The 23,580-nt window shown below is 38.1% G+C and overlaps 1 protein-coding gene across 1 annotated transcript; it reads right to left on the bottom strand.

Moving 5' to 3' along the window:
* Nucleotides 1-1,759: 1,759 nt before the first annotated feature.
* LOC139147011 (amine oxidase [flavin-containing] B-like) lies at nt 1,760-23,332 on the bottom strand. The gene is made up of 12 exons (XM_070717862.1): nt 23,210-23,332; nt 22,443-22,510; nt 15,995-16,089; nt 14,406-14,543; nt 7,059-7,163; nt 6,336-6,531; nt 5,861-5,889; nt 3,955-4,018; nt 3,708-3,793; nt 2,988-3,071; nt 2,250-2,339; nt 1,760-1,813 (listed from the first exon to the last, which is right to left on the bottom strand). The coding sequence occupies exons 2-12, from the start codon at nt 22,486-22,488 to the stop codon at nt 1,775-1,777; spliced, it is 972 nt and encodes a 323-aa protein (XP_070573963.1). The 5' UTR covers nt 22,489-22,510; nt 23,210-23,332; the 3' UTR covers nt 1,760-1,774.
* Nucleotides 23,333-23,580: the final 248 nt, after the last annotated feature.

A 23,580-nucleotide genomic window follows, 5' to 3' on the forward strand; every position in this document is an offset into this window, starting at 1 on the left:
TTAATAATGATTGAATCTCTTTCTTTCTCACACACACACACACTCTCTCTCTCTCTCTCTCTCTCTCTCTCTCTCTCTCTCTCTCTCTCTCTCTCTCTCTCTCTCTCTCTCTCTCTCTCTCTCTCTCTTCTCTCATATGCAATCACAAATTAACAAGTGGAAAGAAATGGTGTGAAACACTAACATGCCAGGCCTCTTTGCAGTCGAAGTGTTTTGCAGCGTTTTCGCAGATTTTCTTGACCCTGTTATGTTATGGGAAAACAAATACCATTGACATTGAGAGGTTTTGAAACCGAGGCTACAACGTCTTCATTTTGTGAAGCGAGAACGCCTTCACTTTTGTACATGCTTCAGTGTCACTTTTCCTTTTTACTGGTGTCTGTCTGATCACCGGGCAGTTCCTCGTAAGAGTTGTTCGTCAAGGCTCTCTATTCAGCATTTACCAAGTGTACTGTTTTGGCATTGATTCAAACTTGCCCGGCGATTTCTGTATGATCGATGGTTGATTCCGCAAAAATGCCCCAGAAAGACATCTTTACGTACTATGACAAAATTTCAATACTGACGGACGGAATGGAGACTCCGAGAAAGGATCCAAGTCTATACCAGGAGGCAATAAGTCAGTAAGATCAAATCTTTCACTTTAAAACGTAAACAATGGCAGTGTGAAAGTGTGGGGCTCGACAATTTACCATGGTTGAAATGATACATTACCTTTCTTCTTTGGTCATAGTCTCCCGGCTTTTACCATCACATACCCTACAAGTAACCAACAAAAAGTGCAGATTTCTAAAGACCTTTAATTATATAAATTGTAATGCAGCAACAATTGAGGTTCAAGGGTTATAAACAAAATTTGTGCATATTTTTCTACATGATCATGCACATATATTGCATCGGGACTTAATTTCCCGACTATACATGTAGGTCAGTTTTCATCCTTGGTAATAAACTTGATATTTTTGTTGTAGAAACAGCGATTTTGCTACTCAAGCATTAAATACACCATAACATGTCAATAACATTAGCCTAACCACTTGACAGATTTGCAACAAGTACAATAGATGTCACATATGCAATGACAATCTTAATCTGAACTCTGACAATTTTAATCTGTGACACAGTCAATATTCGAATGTATGCATTGAAATTGAAAATAGAAATGTGGTTAATAATTATTTTTTTAAAATGTTCGTTGTGATGATGAAGTGCCTTGTGGCCACTATCTAAATAAATGAGTTTTCAAACACAGCAAAATTCAGAGAGATTGGTGTAAAATCTTTTGTGAGGATGATTTTTTGGGGCCAATCAGAATTTTGCTTGGCAAGCTTGATTGAATGTGGAAATCCTAGAAAGAAAACGTTTACAAAATTTCTAATTATTTATTTATAAATATTTCTATTTTGAAAGGATAAATTGGAATATTGACTGTCCACAACGTACCACAGATTTTGTGTGCTTGATGTTTGTTATTTCAATTCCACGGATAACAATAAATGTGAGTAAAATAAAATTCTTGCCAGAATCAAACTAAAGGATTTTACAGAAGGAATAAGCCATTGAATGGAGCAGGTTCAACTTTTATACGCCAAGCTTTGCTTTCACTTGTACAAATAATTCGATGCGTTTTGTCTAATCTGTTCATCTCTTTTGGCAAATTTTTAAAGTTTACCCCCTCCCCCGGCAGTATGGTTGCATGGTAAATTGTAACAAAGCTAAAGTCTTACGCAAGCAAGGCTGAATGAGATCCGTCAGGTTTGGTCGATCATTGCATTCATGAAAGAGCCAGGACAAAATACGTCACCAGTGTAACCTAAAAATTACAGATTATTTTCAAAAACGCCCAGTCAGAATAATCTTATAAAACCATTTTACCATCCTATAGAGTAATATAAAATCAAATCAAATAAATAGTCAAGTAATGAAATATGCAATTAAGTACACAAATAAACAATCAATAAGAACAATAAATAAAAAACCAAATAATCACTGAAACAAATAATTAGTCGATAAAACATTAAGCAACTAATGACCAAAAAAGCATTAAACAACTAATAACCAAATAACTAAATGAACGAATGAGTAAATGAATGAATGAATGAATGGATGGATGGATGTCCATGTAACTTTAATATGAAGTATGATGATGACGATGATGACGATGATGATGATGATGATGATGATGATGATGATGATGATGATTGTTGCAGTTGATATACTGTAGCCCTACTTATCGGCAAAGTTCTTACCTTTCTCTCGCCAGAATGCTTTTTGTAATAAACGATCATTTTGTACAGGCCCAACACACGCTTGACTTTCTTCTCGATCAGTCTGATCATCTGAAGGATTGGGGAGCTAAACTTGTCAAAAATCTGCCGGACGTGCATTAAAACACTCCAAAGCTAAATATCCTGCTGCAGCATGATTTTGTGGGATTGTTCGTAAAGCACGTACTTTTGAGTTCAAGTGATAGGGACAGAGACGGCAGCTCTGTTCTTCAAATTAACTACGTTGAGCTACTGCTTCAATAACATAATGTATCAATTGTTGGATAAGTGACGACGAGTTCCAGTGGTGAGCGATGCGCTCTGACTATACACCGTGATGCAACCATGCAATATACTAAAATTATGAGAGTAATTGTAATTTTAATTGAGGCTGCATTGTAGCCGGTTTTGGCGGGAAAGTTTGAATTTGATTGATTAGAGATAAATATCGTTAGAAAGAATTAGAATTATGTGTAAACACACTAAATTAGTAAGGAACTGACAAGATGGCAATCCTTCTTCATGGGGAATAAAGAAGTAGTTATCCCTGCATGACACTTCTCAACACATGATTCTCCTGACAACTCTTCTCGAACTTATGGTGTTTCGTGATCAAACTAGAATATTATAATTCTCCAGTTTGAACCGACGAGTTATTTTACTATCAACGTTTCAAGAGACTCCATGGAGTCTGCATGGTAAGATGAGTACTATACCTACCTCTTGTTTGCCGACAGGTAACGGTGAGTTGAATGCAATCTTTGACTGAAGAGCAGGCGGCAACGCCATGATCACGTGATTCGCCTGTGAAACAATGGTCGTTTTCACTAGGTGACACACACGGTGACATTGTTTAATGAATAAACATGAGATAGTCACTGCTGCTAAACCGAGCCATTCTCTGCCTTTCCATAGTCAACCTAGAGATGGCAGTATATGAACCTGATGGGCATTGCTTTCAAAAAATCGTGTCTTTTTAAATGCAGTATATAGGACAGAAAACAAGCAAATTAAAAGTATATTTTACAAAAGACAACCATATGCAGATTGATTTCCATTGTAGTCGAAGATCCGTGAAAAAATAGACCGCTTTCCGTCACCGAATGGTGTATAGTGACATATTAAAATCACTGTTATGCGGTTTTTATTGACGTTTTTGTGAGTAATGTTCTAAAAACCGGATTTCCTATGTAAAACATGTAATTTGAACATTTTGAAATCCGAAAGTAGCCAAGCTGAAACTAGTACAGGACCAGCATACACTGTCAGTTTGAATGATGACTGTGCGGCCAGCGACGTCACAACAAGTTACCATTGAATCCTATTTAGAGTGCGATATTCGATATAATATAAAATGCTACATGTACATACATGTCTTGTCAGCCACATGTAATTACCAAGTATCGATAGGTTAAAATTAAATCATCATTCAATTTGTACCTTGTATTCTGCTCCATCTTTCGTTGTTACTGTGACGTGTCGTGACGTGTCATCGACAGAAACGACCAGGCTATTCAACATTACGGCTTGGAAGAGATAGAGAGTGTAAATTGTAAAAAGGGTTTCCATCACTTGATATATTCGTTCCTTGAAAAAAGAGAGCCTCCGCGTAAAATTTATCGAAATATTATTTTATTTCAGTGTTTGTTTGATACACTCACGAAAAAAGAAAAGGAAGAATACATACCGCCGTTCAATGATTCTGCGATTCGCTCGCTTACTTGCTGGGTTCCACCATTTGCACGTCTAGTCTACAAACATCAAATACAACACAAGATATAAACCACAGACAACTTACGTTTTCAAACTATACTCAATTTGCAAGCAATGTACCAATGTTCCATTGCCACAAGTAGAACTAGCTCTACTATGTCACATATACAAATTTTGTATAGTTTATGAAACGAATTTCAAAATATGTGACGATCCCCTACTAGTTCATGGAAGGGATAAAAACGGCGGAGTTATCACTCACGTCGCATCTTTAAAGCTAACAGCGTTGAGCAAACTGTTGTGACGTTCAGCTGTTTATAAGAAACACGAAGTAAAGAGTTTCCAAAACAATTTTTCAGGTTTTAGTCAACTTGGTTGACAGACGTTCAAAAACCAAGTTCACGTAGTGTGCAGGATAAAAAGTCATTCATCACAGCACTTCAATCTAAAAAACGTAGCGTCAATGACACTTTGCTCACATTTGGTTCTATGTGGCAGGCCAGAGTGAGTGTACATACGACATTTAATAGCTTCTTTTAGCCTTAGCTTGTGATACTCACAGTCCATCAAATACCAATGCAAAGTGTGTAATGGTTGGCAACTGTTGCATTCGACACACATATATAACACCATGCATGCCGGTACAAAAAATTAGTGAAACAATCTACCTGCCAAGGTAAAGATGTCCTCTTGTGATATTGTACTATACATGGATTAATGTAAACAACATTTGGTAATTCATCAACAGTAATATTTAAGAAAACAACAGTGTTTAACTTATTATTGGCTTGGAGGTCTTCGGTTGTGTTTCTGTAAAAATATCACCAACAGCTAAATTCTGACTCACAGTTATTGACATTTTCACAAAGTTTACACTTTTGCTGCTCATTATTTTTATTCAGCATACTTTTCCAAATGATAATTTCATTCAAACACATTTCCCATTTACAGTTTAACATACGCCTACCATACAAAGGTGTAATGTGCAGCGATCTAAAGTTTTTGCAATTCGACCAGAGAATTAAAGAATGCGATATCTGGCCTTTTTTGGCCAAAAAACAGCGAAAAATTCACAAAAATACAATGTCACAATTTGAGCACACTCAACTAAGTTGACACCTGGGTACATGCAGAACAAGTTTCAAAACAATCGGACGAGCGATTTCAGAGAAAATGATTTTGACCGAAAATGGCAAAAAATGTGCAAAAATAAAACTATGAAAATTACAGCTCAATGTAAAGACAATAAAGTAAGGTTGCCCCTAAGTATATGCATACAACATTTCAAAGCAATTAGAATTGCTAATTCAGAGAAAATGATTTTTGACATAAATTACGAAAAATTGGCCCAAAATAAAAATATGAAAATGTCACAGCAATTTGTACACATTTGACAGCGGCCGACGTTAGGATCATGCATACCAAGTTTCAAGGCAATGGGACTAGCGGTTTCAGAGAAGAAGATTTTTTGACCAAAACAGGAAAAATGCCCCAAAAGACGACTATAAAATGTCACCACCGTTTGAAAAACATTGATTAAAGCAACGTTAAAGAACCTCCATACCAAGATTCAACCAAATCTGGCCCGTTGTTATAGAGTTTTAGCAATTTGCAGCAATTTTCCTGTTTTACCTCATTTGTGTAGTTTTGACACAGACTGTTCATTTGAACAAATTCACATCTCTACCATAGATAGCATAGAAGATACATACATGCATACATAGATACATACACACATACACACATGCATACATGCGAGAGAGAGAGAGAGAGAGAGAGAGAGAGAGAGAGAGAGAGAGAGAGAGAGAGAGAGGCGATTCACCATATAAGCTCTCTTTGGTATTTATACTTATGCAAGATGTGAGCTAAAATGAGTTTACCTGAGCTGTGACGAGTATTGTCCGCAATCCTTTCAAACAAATCACAGAATAAAAGAGAACATGGTTAGTTTACATGTCTCGTCGTGCATGGAGAAAAGAACAGATACGAAAGTAAAGCCTCTCATAATTAGATGAAAATATGTACTGTAAACATGCGAATGATAAGTATCCCGGTGATTGGTGCACCTCTTTGTATACCGATGCTATTAAAAAATCATTGAATTCATTATGATGATTGGGTTTCCTTCATGTATATTGAAATGTTTGCAAATTTATCTATCAAATGAAGCTGTAAAATGAACATACTGATAATACTTATGTAACAAAATGGAACAGAAGAGTATCTTAAAAGATGCACCTGTTTACAAGAATGGTTTTATAATTCTAAGACTAACGAACAAAGCACGTGCACTGGTAGTATTTTTTAATTATTATAATCAATGCAAAGTGTTGACCTACTACAGTTCTGTTATACCTTTCCCGGTTTTGAGGTACCAGAAGAAAAACAGTGCCGACACTACATCAGCTGCATAGCCTAGAATTGCGTAGACTATGAATCGTCCAAATTCTCTGGCAGTCGCTGTCCACAACGTCTTCTTCAACCATTCGTCTATGGTAATGCTATCGAGACACTCGGCGTCCTCTGAGTCCCACGGAGAGTACAATGAAATCTGTGACACAGAAGATTAAAGTATCTTTAAATCTTCGGGTAAATGATCGATTTACTCAAGTGAGTGAAATTATAATGTATTCACCACGCAGTCCTACTGCAAAACCACTTCACTTTGTCCTCCTCCGTTGGCAAGTTAGACTACAAGAGACAATTGAATCTCCATTGGCTGCGATTTTTCATGTCTCCAGTGTGATGGTCCTGTCCTTGAAAAACTTCTATCCTATCAACATAATAGCTATACTTAATTTGTCAACAGTCTAATGCCAAGAGGGATCTCTTTGGGACCGGTGTGCATTCTTTAATCAATAACACAGCACATTGCGATGCACTGCATCTGACATGTTTTGACTTACGGTGAAGGTAGAAGAATGGAAAATTGTGCTGTTTTGATGACACAAATAGTGACAGGACAGCTAACTCTAAGACAAAGATTTCCTTAGCGAGGAAATGAGTAAGTCCGTACTCACGTATCAGAAGATATACATACCTTTATATTAGCTTTTGAAAACGTGACACAATCCTTACCTTTTCAGTCGCTTTATCAATTGCCATTCCGAAATGATTCATATCAAGGATTTTTATCGGATTGTACATGTTTAATTTTCCATTCTCTCCTCGGTAAGTGGAACCCTGATAGGAACGAAAATACTCAAATAAGGACATGTCTGTACCAATTACGACGATGAATTAGTATGTATGTATGTATGTATGTATGTATGTATGTATGTATGTATGTATGTATGTATGTATGTATGTATGTATGTATGTATGTATGTATGTATGTATGTATGTATGTATGTATGTATGTATGTATGTATGTATGTATGTATGTATGTATGTATGTATGTATGTATGTATTGTTATGTAGGTCATTCCCCCCACACTCATCATGACCTGAGTTCAATTAGTCTAGAACATTCTCAAGGTCACTGCCCTTGATGACCTCACAACCTTGAATTCAATTAGTCATGTTTGGAATGTTCTGGAAAGTTGATTAGTTGTGTAAGGGAGATAATTTTAGAACAGTAATTAGCATGTCAATAAAAGTTCTAGATTGTTCTTATATGCCTTTATAAAAGGGACGTGCACAGCTTCCAGTCAGACTTTTGGGATCGTGTCTCTTGTGTGTTACTAAACTCCAGCAGTAGTCATTCTCAAGACTTTCCAAGACCTTCACTGTCAACGCTGGATTTATACTGTGGACTTTGTGCAGCTTCAAGCCTGCAAGCCAAAGGACTGTTCATTCATCCAACGACTGTTACAACTCTGAGACTGGAGCTTTGCCGTCCCAGCTGAGATAAGTAGTCTGTACACTTTTAAAGCTTGTACTCTGTCCCTGACTTAGCAATTAGTTTTGTTTTCGTAATAAATTTTGTTTAAACGGAAACTGCTGAGTTCACCCTTTTGTTCGTTTTCTCTGCACGTAACAAATTGGGGGCTCGTCCGGGATACGAATATTTTGAGCCGTTTGACAACATTTTGCCTACCTTTTCAAAACTACTGTATACTGTGAACTCAGCGAAATTCAATCATGGCGGAATTCAAGCCAGACGAATTTATGGATGACCTTGATCAGGACACATTTAATTCCCTCAGAAAAGACAACCTCATAGCACTGGCCAATTTCCTTAAAGTAGATGTCAAAAGATCTATGCGCAAGCGAGAAATACAGTTCAAGATTGCAAAACATTTAGTTAATTCTGGCCATTTTGAGGAGTCTGCCTTAAAAGATTATGAGCCTGAGTCTTCCTTCGAACTCAAAAAATTGGAATTAGAAATACAGGCAGATTTCGAGCTAAAAAAATTGGCATTAGAAAAAGAAAAAGAATTACAAATGAAAGAAAAAGAATTACAAATGGAAAAGGAGAGACAGGCATTAGAAAAAGAAAAAATACAAATGCAGTTAGAAATGGAAGAAAGACAGAAAGAGAGGGAATTGGAAATGAAAGAAAAAGAATTGCAAATGAAGAAAGACAAAGGGAGAAAGAAAGAGAGGAAAAAGAAAAGGAAAGAGAATTAGCAGAACACCGACTGCAGTTAGAAATAAAACGTTTAGAGCTTGGAAAGTCAGGAAAATTCTTCCCTTCAGACGGTTTGACATCACTAAGCATTTCAGGCTAGTTCCCCCTTTCCAAGAAAAGGATGTTGATAAATATTTCCTTCATTTTGAGAAAATTGCTCAGAGTCTGGATTGGCCTAAGGAGTCTGCCTGTGCCTAGGTTCTGTTATGCTTTTGCAGAGTGCTTTGGTGGGTAAAGCCAGAGAAATTTACATTCAGTTGTCAGTAGAGCAGGCTTCAAATTATGATTCTGTAAAGGAATTAATTCTCAAGGGCTATGAATTGGTGCCTGAAGCTTACCGTCAGAAATTTAGGGATTGTGAGAAGGTGAAGGATCAAACTTATGTTGAATTTGCTCGAACAAAAGAACAACTGTTTGATCGTTGGTGTTCTTCTGAAAAGGTCAGTCAGAATTATGACAAATTACGACAACTTGTTTTGATTGAGGAATTTAAAAGGTGCATCCGGAGTGACATCAAGACATTTATCAATGAACAAAAGGCAGATACATTAGAGGTTGCTGCACGTTTGGCCGATGATTATTCATTGACCCACAAATCTTCCTTTCTCAGCAAACCATCCCAGTCCTTTTCATACAGAAACAATGCAGGTAAATTTAACTCCTCCTTTTCATCCAAGAATTTCTCAAAGGACAGTAGGAAATCAAATGACAACAGTTCACAGAGTTCAAGTAACACTCCCACATCATCAGATCCCAAGTCTCAATCTCCTTCTGACAAACAGTTTGGTACACTTTCTTGTAATTATTGTAAGAAAGACGGCCATTTAATGTCAGATTGTTTCAAATTGAAAAGAAAACGTGAAGGTCAAAGTGGTCAAAGTGGATCTAAGCCACCGGCTTTATTTCTTCATCAACTCAATTAGAGTCTAATAATGTGTGCAACACATTTTCTGAGGTTAAACCCCTCTTATCCCCAATTAATGAGGTCAAGGTCAATTCTTCTCAAGATAGCATTATGGGTATTTTCGAACCATTTATTCACGATGGTTTTATATCACTTTCTAGTGATTTTTCTTCCGCTACCCCTGTCAAAATTTTAAGAGATACCGGGGCTTCCCAGTCTCTTTTGTTGGCAGATACCCTGCCGTTTTCTGAAAAGTCATTTTCAGGTTCTAAAGTTCTTATTAAGGGGGTAGATTGTAATGACTACATTCCTGTTCCTCTCCATAATGTCTATTTGTCTTCGGACTTTGTTTCTGGACCTGTGACTTTAGGTATTAGGCCTTTTTTGCCTTTTGAAGGGATTCACCTTCTTCTTGGAAACGACCTTGCTGGGGACAAGGTCATTACTAATCCACTTGTGACTGATAATCCTAGTTTAGATCAGGATCCAGAGCCAATTGAACAAGAGATACCCGATTTATTTCCTTCATGTGCCATTACTCGAGCCATGTCAAAGAAAACTTCTGAGAATCAAAATACTCTCAAAAATAATGTCACAGACGTGACTTAAATGACACCTTTCTCAGTCAGGTGTTTGACACGGAGCATTCCGTTATCCCTCGTGGATTTGAAACTTCCAGTAAAACTTCTGCTGACCAAAGTCAGACATTTTCTAGATCAAATCTCATTGCAGAACAACACAAAGACCCAGATATTTTGTCTTTGTTTGACAGGGTAGATGATGAAGGTAAAACTTCAGATAGCTCTGTTTCCTATTATACAAAATCTGGTATTCTCATGCGTAAATGGAGACCTCCAGATGTTTTGGTTGATGACGATTGGGCTATAAAACATCAAATTGTGGTTCCAAAGCCCTACCGTGCTGAAATATTGCGCCTGGCCCATGAAACGCCCTGGGCTGTGGTCATTTGGGAGTAAGGAAAACTTATCATAAAATTCTCAGTCACTTTTATTGGCCTAATCTCAGGCAGGATGTAGCACATTTCTGTAAAACTTGTCACACATGTCAAATGGTAGGAAAGCCGAATCAGACCATTCCAAAGGCCCCTTTACAGCCAATTCCTGCATTTCAAGAACCATTTAGTAGGATTCTAATAGACTGTGTTGGGCCCCTACCAAAAACAAGATCAGGAAATGAGTACATGTTGACAATTATGTGTACATCAACTCGGTTCCCAGAAGCCATACCACTGAGAAACATAAAGACAAAGACTATAGTGAGAGCTTTAGTCAAATTTTTCACTTTATTTGGCCTCCCTAAATGTGTCCAGTCCGATCAAGGCTCCAACTTTATGTCTGGTATTTTCAACAAGTAATGGATCAGCTAGGCATTAAACAGTATAGGTCATCCGCCTATCATCCAGAAAGTCAGGGTGCTCTTGAGCGATTTCATCAAACTTTGAAAAACATGATTAGGACCTACTGTTTTGACACAGAGAAGCAGTGGGATGAAGGAATTCATTTTCTGCTCTTTGCTGTTAGAGAGTCAATTCAGGAGTCTCTTGGTTTTAGCCCATTTGAGCTTGTATTTGGACATACAGTCCGTGGCCCACTTAAGCTCGTTAAAGAGAAATTCCTATCAGACGATGATGATTGTCTGAATATTTTGCAATATGTGTCAGATTTTCGTACAAAACTCTCTAAAGCATGTGAATTAGCCAGAGAAAATCTTGAGTCATCTCAGCAGTCAATGAAAACCAAATATGATAAAAGCACCTCAAAACGGAAGTTTGAACCAGGTCAAAAAGTTCTTGTTCTACTTCCAGTTTCTGGCAAACCACTCCATGCTCGATACTTTGGGCCATATCTAATTGATAAGAAACTGAGAGATTGAAATTACATCATAATAACACCTGACAGGCGAAAACAAAAACAGTTATGCCACATAAATATGTTTAAGCCATATTTTGATAGGAATAATCTTACTGTAACAACCTGTCAGTGCAGTCTGTTCCGATCATTATGAAGATAGCGATACTGAAACTGACTTGAGTGAAAATACTCTAAACTCAAAGCTGGGCTCGGTCAAGCTTCAGAACTCAGAAATCCTGGAGAAGCTGGAGTCTACAAAGTTGGCACACCTCCAGCCAGAACAACAACAACAGGTGAAAGAACTGCTCCATGAATATAAACACCTGTTTCAAGATGTTCCAACGAGGACAAACGTTATCTATCACGACGTTGATGTTGGGGACAGTAAGCCTGTAAAACAACACCCATACAGACTGAATCCAACAAAAGCGAAATATCTCCAGGAAGAAGTCAAATACCTGCTGGACAATGACTTTATTGAACCCAGTAAAAGTAACTGGAGTTCGCCGTGCATACTTGTTCCCAAATCAGACCACAGTTATCGTATGTGCACGGACTTTAGGAAGGTCAACACTTTAACAAAGACAGACACTTTCCCAATCCCGAGGATTGATGACTGCATCGACCGAGTGGGAAAAGCCAAGTATGTGACGAAATTTGACCTACTGAAGGGATTTTGGCAAGTCCCTCTGACGGATCGTGCTCGTGAAATATCCGCCTTTGTTACACCAGACGGATTGTTCCAGTACAAGGTGATGCCATTCGGAATGAAGAACTCTCCGGCAACGTTCCAACGGATGATCAACGACGTCATATCCGGGCTAGACGGGTGTGCAGCTTACGTTGACGACGTAGTCCTGTATAGTGACACCTGGGAGGAACACATCAAGCTCATGCGGAAGTTCTTTGAGAGACTGAGCAAAGCAATGTTGACTGTCAACCTTGCCAAATCTGAGTTTGGTTGGGCTAGGGTAACTTACCTCGGACATACTGTAGGACAGGGTGAGGTAAAACCTGTTGATGCCAAAATCAGTGCCATTTCAAGTTTTCCCATACCAAACTGCAAACGACAACTGATGCGCTTTCTCGGTATGGCTGGTTACTACAGAAAATTCTGTCCAAATTTCTCCACAATTACTGAGCCTTTGACTAACTTACTTAAAAAGAAAGTAAAGTTTGTTTGGTCAGAGCAATGCCAACAGGCATTTGATACACTTAAAGCCATACTGCAAAGTGCTCCAGTGTTGTCTGCACCAGATTTCACTTTGCCATTCAAATTAGCTGTAGATGCTAGTGATACGGCTGCTGGTGCTGTTTTATTGCAAGAGGATAGTCATGGTGTAGATCATCCTGTTTGCTATTTTTCACGCAAATTTAACAAATCCCAGAGAAACTACTCTACAATTGAAAAAGAGTGTTTATCTTTGATATTAGCTTTACAGCATTTTGAAGTTTATGTTACTTCTTCAAATCAGCCAATAGTGGTTTATATTGATCACAACCTCTTTTTTTTCTGCAGAAATTTAAAGGCAAAAATCAGAGATTGCTAAGATGGAGTTTAATGTTACAGGAGTTTAATCTTGACATTAGACATATCAAAGGCAGAGACAATTTAATTGCAGACTGTCTCTCTCGTATTTAGAGTTTATTGTTGTTCACTTTCAAGAAACTTTACTTTAGAGTAAAACAAAATTTGAGTACTTAAATCCTTTTCAAGATTACATTTGTAAAAGAAAGATTTTTCTTTGAAAAATTTTCTTTTTTTTGAAGAGGGGGTGTGTTATGTAGGTCATTCCCCCCACACTCATCATGACCTGAGTTCAATTAGTCTAGAACATTCTCAAGGTCACTGCCCTTGATGACCTCACAACCTTGAATTCAATTAGTCATGTTTGGAATGTTCTGGAAAGTTGATTAGTTGTGTAAGGGAGATAATTTTAGAACAGTAATTAGCATGTCAATAAAAGTTCTAGATTGTTCTTATATGCCTTTATAAAAGGGACGTGCACAGCTTCCAGTCAGACTTTTGGGATCGTGTCTCTTGTGTGTTACTAAACTCCAGCAGTAGTCATTCTCAAGACTTTCCAAGACCTTCACTGTCAACGCTGGATTTATACTGTGGACTTTGTGCAGCTTCAAGCCTGCAAGCCAAAGGACTGTTCATTCATCCAACTGACTGTTACAACTCTGAGACTGGAGCTTTGCCGTCCCAGCTGAGATAAGTAGTCTGTACACTTTTAAAGCTTGTACTCTGTCCCTGACTTAGCAATTAGTTTTGTTTTCGTAATAAATTTTGTTTAAACGGAAACTGCTGAGTTCACCCTTTTGTTCGTTTTCTCTGCACGTAACAGTATGTATGTATGTATGTATGTGTGTGTGTGTGTGTGTGTGTGTGTGTGTGTATGTATGTATGTATGTATGTATGTATGTATGTATGTATGTATGTATGTATGTATGCATGCATGCATGCATGCATGTATGTATGTATGTATGTATGTATGTATGTATGTGTGTGTGTGTGTGTATGTATGTATGTATGTATGTATGTATGTATGTATGTATGTATGTATGTATGTATGTATGTATGTATGTATGTATGTATTTATGTATGTATGTATCGATGTATGTATCTATGTATGTATGTATCGATGTATGTATCTATCTATGTGTATCTATGTATCTATGTATCTGTGTTTGTGTCCTGTCTGTTTTACCATGCACGCATATACGTAAGGTACATGTCCGTATTTATGTGTGTGTACCAATCCATCCATCCATCCATGCCACCCGCCAACACTCTGCCTCTCTGTCTCCCTGCCTGTGTCTGTTTCTGTTTGTCTCTGTCTGTCTGTCTGTCTGTCTCTGTCTGTCTGTCTGTCTGTCTGTCTGTCTGTCTCTCTCTCTCTCTCTCTCTCTGTCTGTCTCTCTGTCTCTGTCTGTCTCTCTCTCTCTCTCTCTCTCTCTCTCTCTCTCTCTCTCTCTCTCTCTCTCTCTCTCGCTCTCGCTCTAAAGTTCTCAAGCTCTCTCTCAAGCTCCCTGAATTTGCATCCAGGCTAATTTGAGCATTGCCACTTACTGCCAGTTCTAAGATTTTAACTCCTTCTTGATACACTGGAAAGGGTTCAATTCCTAATTCCTTCATCATTCGCAGAAGTCTCCTAAAAGGTGCACCAAAATACTCAGCGCCTGCATCAGCATATCCGTAACTTGGATCCTACAACGCAATGGTTAGGTATATTACAGAATATGTTTACTTTTTACACGATTGGAACGAATTTGGCATAACTGGATAGTGTAATGTTGATTTCATCTGCAAGTGTGAGCTCATCTGCAGTCCTTCTTTTGTAATACACTTGTTTTTATGGCAAGTAGCACCTTACAATTTTGATAAATTTGAACAATTAAAAGATCCAATTTTTTCAAAATTAGTTCCAAACGTTTTTTTTTTCACGAGAAATCCTCAAAAAATTAATCCGTCACATTCCGACTTTAACGAAGAAGACACATTTTGGTGGAATCGTATCTCAATGTGTCTACTTTCTATTTTTTCACTCATTTCTTAAAGTAGAAACTTTAAGCTACTCAGAAAGCAGATCGAAGCGAAAAAAATTGTTTCGAGTTTTTTTACTGTTATTTACCGATATGATTTGTATATGCTTGATACACAAAACACTGCAGCATACCGATAGCAAGAAATAAGTAAGAACGCTGACAAAAGTGGATTGTGTCTTTTCTGACTCATGTTACCAGAGATCTTTAACATGGAAAGAAGGAAGGAGAGCGGTGTTGTAATTTCGTATCGTGGTGAAGGGAGTCAGATATTCCTTGATTGTCAACAAAGTTGACACCAACGCAAATCGGAGTTCGAGTTCAGGGCAACTACACCTGTGGCTGGGTTGCCTTTATTGGTATTTTTAAAAATATTTCATGTTCACCTATGACAATCATTTCAAAATACATATCTAGACTGAACTGGCATATTTATGACGCATCAAAAGGACTATACGAAAACTGAAACGAGCCACGGGAGAACATGGTTAACAAAACGATTAGGGTTGATAGACCAAAGTATGTTGCTATTGGGTACTGCTAGAAAATGTAAATTGTAGTCTGCCAGTTTCAAGTTTCATCGCCGTGGACAGAGTATTGCCTTCGACAAATCGAAGCTTTGGGCAGACTAAACATTACCGTAGACATGTTATCCTAACTTATGAGGTTGCGCTTGCTCAGGGGCTGTCCCTGTATGCGATTTGTTCTGAGACTGGTTTGCACCTTCTTACTCACTGCCGTAAAACTAAACGCATATTTTGTCAAATCTACGCATGAAGAAATAATAGTAAGAATGAATGAGTCAATGAATGAATGAATGAATGAATGAATGAATGAATGAATGAATGAATGAATGAATGAATGATGAATGAATGAATGGATGGATGAATGAATGAAAACAATTAAGCAAGTATGATTCCGTCTGTACTACTAGAGAGTCGGAATATTTCAAATGACAAAAAAACATGCACTTCTTATCAGCAGTGACTTGACATATGATGGTTAAATTGTTTGGAAAATTGTCCTCACATAGATGATATACAGATTTTAACAAATATAACTTATTAGCCATGTAGTCGCAGAGGGTAACGGTGCTTTAATCAAACTTTACGCTACCTTTAATGTGTACGTCCGCCAACCAACCCTATCCTTTGCTTCAAGTACCACAACGTCAATACCTTGTTCTTTTAATAACTTCGCTGCGGATAAGCCTGTGTATGAAAAAACGTGAGATGTTTTCTCAAATATTTGCCAGTGGTTATAAACAACAGAAAAGGTTATAAATAACAGAAAACCTGAATGTTCAATACAATTTCAGACATTAAGGTGGTTGTCATCTGATTTCCACTTTTCAGAATGAATGAGATCTGTGACCTAAGTTTTCCGGAAAGATCATTATCTTAGAGTCACAATTACCCCAACAGCGCACCGCCCATTTTCTGAAGGTCTCTAAAACATTTAACACGATTGAACTAATTTGGGATAATTGGATTTTCATACTTTTCAAATATCTCAAAAATGTTAGGTGCCCCATAGCTGAATGTTGCAATATTACAAATTACTCATAAAAACAAGTGTGTAACTTAAAAAAAAGCAGATGAGCTTACATTTGCAGAACAAATAGACTTTGCTTCATCATCCAATTATCCCAGATTTGTTCCAATCGTGCTATTTGTCAATTTAGAAAAAAATACCACTGAATCGGCTCAATCCGGGCAACTATCCACACTCAAACACAAATCACCGTGCCATGACAAGGCAATCGGTTATCTTGCACAACTTCATCAGTTTGAATATATGATTTTCTGTTTTACATTTGAAGTGCTCAATCGGGAATGTTATGATTTTCTGTTTTACATTTGAAGTGCTCAATCAGGAATTCTGTTTTCCCTATAGATATAACACAGGAGTGGCAACCATTTTGAATTTCGAAATCGGTAAAGTTGTTTTTTTCAATATTGGTTTGGTTTATTCCAAAATGCATAGGCCTCAGCCCATCGCATATTAAGGCTACAGAACACAAATCAGGAGAAAGACAAAACATGTTAACGCTATTTACAAAAGACAGCTACGAAAAACTACACAGAGAAGTATTAAATCGTTTCTCGTTGGTTAATAAAGCCATCTCTAATCTTATACGCTTTGTGAATAAATATTGACAATTTGTAAAGAACCCGATTGTTGTTACTTGCTAAGAGATTAAAAAACTTTTCTTGTGTTGGATGTATTCTGTAACCTAAAGGTATCAAATCAACTCTCAGTTCTGCGTATAATGGACAAAGTAAAACAAAGTGAAATTCGTCCTCTACTAGCGAATTTCCTATACTACTACAATATGGACAAAATCTCTGATTCGCAGGTATGGAGGATTGCAGTGTCGTCCGGTTTCAATTTGTAACATATGGCTTGAACATCGGAGTTTGGCAAGATCAACCTTGAATTTTGGAACGTTAATACACGAAAGATAAAGTTCGGGATTGAGCATGGATTTAAAATGGACATAGCTGCGAAGACGTGGCGAATCATTGATTGACGCCGACCACTCTTGCCTATAACAATCCCGTAAACGGTCTTGAAATAGATTGAGAAATAACTTTGGATCTCCTACTCCTTGTTCAAGCCAAACGATACCAAAACCATATCGAAATAAAATCTCACGCACTTTAGTTACCCAATTCACTCTGCCTGCCAGGTCTAAATCTTTCAACATTTCGTAGCAAGCTTTTGGGTATCGGTTGTTATTCATAGCTACAAGTTTTAGCCAATAGGCGATACATCGTTTCATGTAAATACACGACAGTGGATATCTACCACATTCCCCAAGAAGTACTTCATGGTTTACACTAGAATTTACACCAAGTAGAAATCTACAAAACTTAAAATGTACATTCTCAATAACAGGTGAGTATTCAAAGCCCCAAATTTCAGCTCCGTAACAAATTACCGGAGCAACACATGTGTCAAAGAGTTTAAATGCTTGTGAGAGGGGGAGCCCTCCTAATTTCTTGAAAACAATTTCTATCTGATAAAGAGCTTTGTTTCCTTTCATGCACAGATTACTTTTAGCTGGTGACCATGAAAGTCGTGATGACATTAGCATACCCAAGTAGTTGTAATGTTTGACAACATTTACTGGAGAACCCATGTAGAACCATTTTTCATATCCCCTCAATATCCCACCGTTTCTAAATACCATGATTTTTGACTTGTCTAAATTGACCGACATGCCCCACTGATTACAAAATATCTCAAGTTTGTTCAGCTTTCTCTGTAATTTTATAGGCAAATCGGCAACATCCGTTACATCATCAGCGAACATGAGAATTCCAACGTTGTCAAAGTTCGAATTAATTGAAATCCCCCCATTTTCTATATACATATATGACGCAAGTTCGTTGATAAAAAGACTAAATAATAGAGGACTGAGCATGCACCTTGTCTGGTTCCCACATTACAGTTAAAATAATCGGTTAGTCCGCCATTACACAGAACACTTGACTCGATGTTATTATACATGGATCTAAGGACTTTAAGTACATTCCCATGTAAGCCATAGGATATCAGTCTATGCCACAAGTACCTGTGAGTCACCCGATCGAAGGCTTTAGAGAAATCTATAAATAAACAGTACATGCGGCCTCTTCTTTGAGAAAGATACTTTTGTACAATAGACTGTAACGTGAAGATATTGTCAATCGTACTGTAGCCCTTACGGAAACCAGCTTGTGATTCAACAATGATATGCTGTTCCTCTACCCATTTGACCAGACGCTCGTTAATAATTTTAGTAAACATTTTGCTCATACATGATAAAAGGGAAATGCCACGAAAATTATTGACGTCTGTAAAACTACCTTTTTGTGAAGGGGATAAATAATACCTTTACCCCAACTCTCTGGGAATACACCTAAAGCAAGAATCAAATTAAACAGTTCACAAAAACAGTGTTTCAAGACTCATTACAGTTCTTGAACATTTCGTTCACAAGTCCATCAGGACCAGGAGACTTAGAGTTCTGTAAGGCGTCGATACACTTCGAAACTTCCCGATAGTAATAGCTCTGTTAATGTCCGAAGGAGTATTATCGTCGCAGGCAGCACAAAAAGCATCGTGGTCTGCTAAATCAAGGGCAATTTTCCGTTCAAAAACGGCATCCTGGACAACAACTGAATTATTTAGTAGCGTGTTAAAATAATCAAACCATGCATTTGTTGTGATGTTATCAGCGGTAGATACCGACTTATTGCTTTTATTTCTTTAATTGTCTTCCAGAATTTCGTATGATCGTTCGCGTGATGTAATAAAGTGTCCCGTTGTTTCTTCTTATAGTTTTCCGCTTTCATTTTACATAATTCTTTAAATAGTTTTCTGGAATCAGAGTACTTTGTTAAGTCTTCTCCCTTATTTGATTTACGAAATGTATTTAAAAGTTCGAACTTCCGGTCTCTAGCGCGAGAACACTCCTTGTCCCACCATGGTTTGTTAGAGGGAATGTCTGTTGTACGTCTCTTTCCACTTGTAGTCATCATGTCCTCCCCAGCTCTTGTGAATATATCAGTCAAAGTCGTTACAGCTTTGTTCAAATCCTTGTCCTGAACAGCTTGACTGAAAATTCTATACAAAAATTCAAAACCTTCGTCTTGTAATTTGTGTTTGAAGGAGTCAGATAAAAGCGAATTCCAACGAAATTTCTTCCATACATTGAGTTGCAAACATCTGTACTGATATCTCCGTCAGTTGTAGTGTCATACTCATTTGGGAAACAAAGCAGCATTGAATAGGTAAATGATCGGAAATGTCTAACGTGTCAACTCTAAAGTCATCAACGAATTGAAACAAAGACGTGCTAATGATTACATAATCAATCAAACTTGCTCCGTTATTTGTATAGCAGGTGTAGTCCCCTTCACTGTCACCGGTAAAACGCCCGTTTACTATGTGTACATGTTGTTTATAACAGAATTCAATTAGGGATTGACCAAATCTATTTACAGTCCTGTCCCGTGATTTTCTGGGTAAATCAAAGTGGTCAATTTCATAGCCAGGCTGGGAAGTACCTGTGGCATTCGTATCATCAGTAATGTGCTCATCTTCAAAATCTTGCAAGTCCCCAACTCTAGCATTAAAGTCGCCAAGAAAAATAAAATCAACATTTTCAAACTGAGAACAAATGTCCATAACACAATTTTCCAAACGAATAATGCCATCTAATTCACCCTCTCTATAAATTGGGGCGCCCTCTGGTGAGATGTACACGCCACACACAATTAAATCACGGGGTGTATTAAAAGCATTTCTGCTAACGAACAAAAACACAGAGTTCTCGTTATCTTTGAAAATGCGTCTTACAAAACGAGAAATAAAATTAGCAACATAAATACACACACCACCAGAAAATCTTCCATAATTTCCCTTACGTTTTCTCGAGGACGAATAACATTTGTAGTTTGGCAGCCAGTCACAAAAATCATCATTGGATCTTGCCCAAGTTTCTGTTATACAAGCTATAGAAAATGCAGAGAAATACTGTTTCAGTCCGATGTCATTTGTGTATTTTTTCAAACCCCTGGCGTTCCAAGCAGTTATTGAATGTGTATTTTCAGCAGTTCTTGCATGTAAGTGTTCATCTTGACACTGACTCACACTCTGGCGATTTTTGGCGATGATAGCCTGGCCACACCACTAGATAGGAGTTAGCTCATTACTTCCAGAATCAAGTTTGTACTTTCTACCGTCAATAAGCAATTTATCATACGATAGAAATGCTCGTTTACCTTCATCTCTAGCCTTGACAAGGAAAGGTATGAGTTTCTTGCGAGCCTGTCTAACAACAGGAGGTAAATCTTCAGTGACAAATATCGGTGAATCTTTTGTCAGAACAGAACGCGCTTTCTGCAGCACTGCCGAACGTGTCTTGTATGATAGAAATTTCACTCTAACTGGACGTGGTGAACCCTTTTCATTTTCACATGTAGTCGGTGCGCTCGTTCAATTGCGATAACTATGTCATTGTCCGCTTGTTCAATATCAAGCTCCGTTTTCAACATTACACGAACTGCGTTTTCGCAGTCTTCCCATGTTTCACCCTGTACTTCTTGTATCCCTCTAATAATAAGGTTATTGCGACATGTTTGGTTATGAAGTCCCAGAGTTTCACGTTCTAGAGTTTCTATTCTTTGTGTGAGCTTCTTGTTTTCCTCAATTAAATCGTCCTGTTTCCTTTGCATAGTAAGAACTGACTTGTTTACTTGATTCACGTCCTTTCTCAGTGCTTTGATGTCATCTCGAATCATCTTCACAATTTGTATCAATGATTCACCGCTTTCTTCGTCTGTTTCAATTTCTTCAGTATCAATTAAATCGCCTCTAGCAGAGAGCTTCATCTGTCTCGTCCTAGGGCCGGGATTCAGTTCGACGTCTCCGGCGCGAAACAAAAGTAAAGAAACATGTGGGTTGGAAATTTGTCGAGGAATGTCACAGCTGTTCAAAGGATTTCGCCGAGTGAGACTTGTGGAGTGAAAACGTAATGAGAATTCTGTCGAAATGTTCACTTGGTTGTCAAACGAAAACTTCTCAAATGTTAGCCTACCACTTTTCTCCAGCCAGGAATGGAACTGGTCAGTTTGTTGTAGAAGTAGCTCACTTCCCCCGTACACCAGTCCAATCACAAATACACAGGATAACAACCTGTAACATGTCTCCATAGCCGGCGTCCATTCAGTGAAGGGCGTGTACCACTCCAATGATACACCTCGCCAACTTTTTGGCTGCGAAAAACAGCCAATTCTGCTTCTCCAGGCTTCAGTACCAACACACATATTGCTGTTTGATATACCTCGTAACTTGAGCCTATCCGCAACTTGCGTTTGTTGAAAAAAGGCGAACAAATACAAAGTGTCAGCGGAGCTCAAACAAAACGCTGTTACCTCTAGCGTGTCATGCGCAGAACACCCGTAAAGTTGTTTCTCTGGTACCAATACTTGCATGGTGACCTGAATTTTTAGAGTTGCCTTTGAAAGACAATGGTGAAAGGTTTGCCCGAGGAAAGTTTGAGTAAATGTTGAAGTATAGTTTTAAAGGCACAAACTACCTTTAAGGACATGCATGAGCTTACAAAATTGATAGAGAGTGAGAATATGTGGAGCAGTATCTAAAGCGTCCATTTTCAAAAAGGTGGTTACAAGCAACATGGTTCAATGGTTTCGCCTTTTATTTACAAATGATTCAAAACTCTACCAACAGATTCATGGTAAAATTTGAGCGCAAGATTCTGAAAATTAGGACTAACTTTAATAATTCTGTGGGGCATAGTGTATCAGGTTGAAGAAATACCAAAACCGATTGAACGAATTCAAAAACTGATTAAAATCAGACGTAAAGATGGCGACGTTTCCGCCTTTCCCTGTTGTTCTCTTAGATAGGCTTTTAGTGAGGTGACTCTATCATCCAACGAGAACAGCAAAGAACAAGAAGAGTTGGACACGTCGCCATCTCTATATCTGATTTTAATCACATGGAACTGAAGTATGTCAAAGTTCAGACTCACTCAATTTGTTACACTTACCGCTCAAACCTGCTCCGACAATAATCACATCCTTCTCGTGTGGCATGGTATTGTAAGTCCTTTCCAACCTAAGAAAATTGATGTTGTTCAAGATGGTATCAGTGCTTGATTGGTCTTCATAATTTTTGTGCAGCATCCATTTTTAAAAAGTTTGCCTTCACAAGCGTATGTAAATGATCAGCAGGCTAATAATCAAGAACAAATGAACCAGGTCTTGCACAGACGCCCTTATTGACCTATGTTGTGTCAGGCTTAAGTTGTGTTGTCCGCCATGTTTGTAGGCTAAGCCTCTCACGGATGGCACCGAAATGTAGAGCACTACTCTGCCAAATTCTCTCGAGTGAGAAATTAAGTTGGAATCATTAGAACAATGCATAAAAGGAATATAAATTTTGGTGGACAAGCCGGAATTCACTGAATTACTGAAAGGGGGAAACGTATGTTGTGCTAGAATACGTGTGCTATTTGAATCTTTTCGAAAATCCATGTCATTTTGGATACGTTTCATCTATAATAATGGATCGTTTATGCATTGTCCTGCATTGTCTATATTCATTCTCGGGGTTTCATATCTGATATGCCACAAAGTCATATTCCCATGTGTGTTCAAATTCCTAATCTCGAATGAGATGAATAGTTGCAAAACAAGGTCAAATAGTGCTGACCTGACCGAAGAATAACCCCAGTGCCAAGAGTGGATACTTCAAGCAGAAAAACCACCGTGACGGGGAATGTTCATGCTCATTCGGGAAACAAAGTATACTCACGCTTACGATGACACGCTCAGAGCGGCACACCACGAATCCAAACGTATCAAATAATATTGATCGGAAGAAAAACAGCCGCGCACACGATACAAGTAGCATAGGCTGATATATGTGTAAGGGTCATCTACGGGTCTCTCCACTGCACCGTGGGTCATCGTTATGGTCTGTGGCTGGTTATTGGTGGCGCTGCACAAGACTGGAAGGTGACTGGGTGACTGAAGCAAGGTCATTGTTGATTTTTTTGTAGGATTGTTTTAACAGTATTCTATTCCCGTTTTTTTTTTCCCATTTTATCATTTGATTTACTGAAAGGGGTTAAATGAGTTCTTAAAAAAGGAAACATCTCGTTGAATACCGGACCCGGCAAGACG

This window comes from Ptychodera flava, chromosome 13, assembly GCF_041260155.1.
Source record: "Ptychodera flava strain L36383 chromosome 13, AS_Pfla_20210202, whole genome shotgun sequence".
NCBI classification, from domain to species: Eukaryota; Metazoa; Hemichordata; class Enteropneusta; family Ptychoderidae; genus Ptychodera; species Ptychodera flava.

Excerpts from the sequence above, each read along its gene's own strand:
- LOC139147011 (XM_070717862.1), bottom strand. The coding sequence starts at position 22,488 with ATGCCACACGAGAAGGATGTGATTATTGTCGGAGCAGGTTTGAGCG. Across the intron at positions 6,532-7,058 it reads TTGATAAAGCGACTGAAAAG|ATTTCATTGTACTCTCCGTG; the intron begins GTAAGGATTGTG and ends TCTGTGTCACAG. Across the intron at positions 1,814-2,249 it reads AGCATTCTGGCGAGAGAAAG|GTTACACTGGTGACGTATTT; the intron begins GTAAGAACTTTG and ends TGTAATTTTTAG.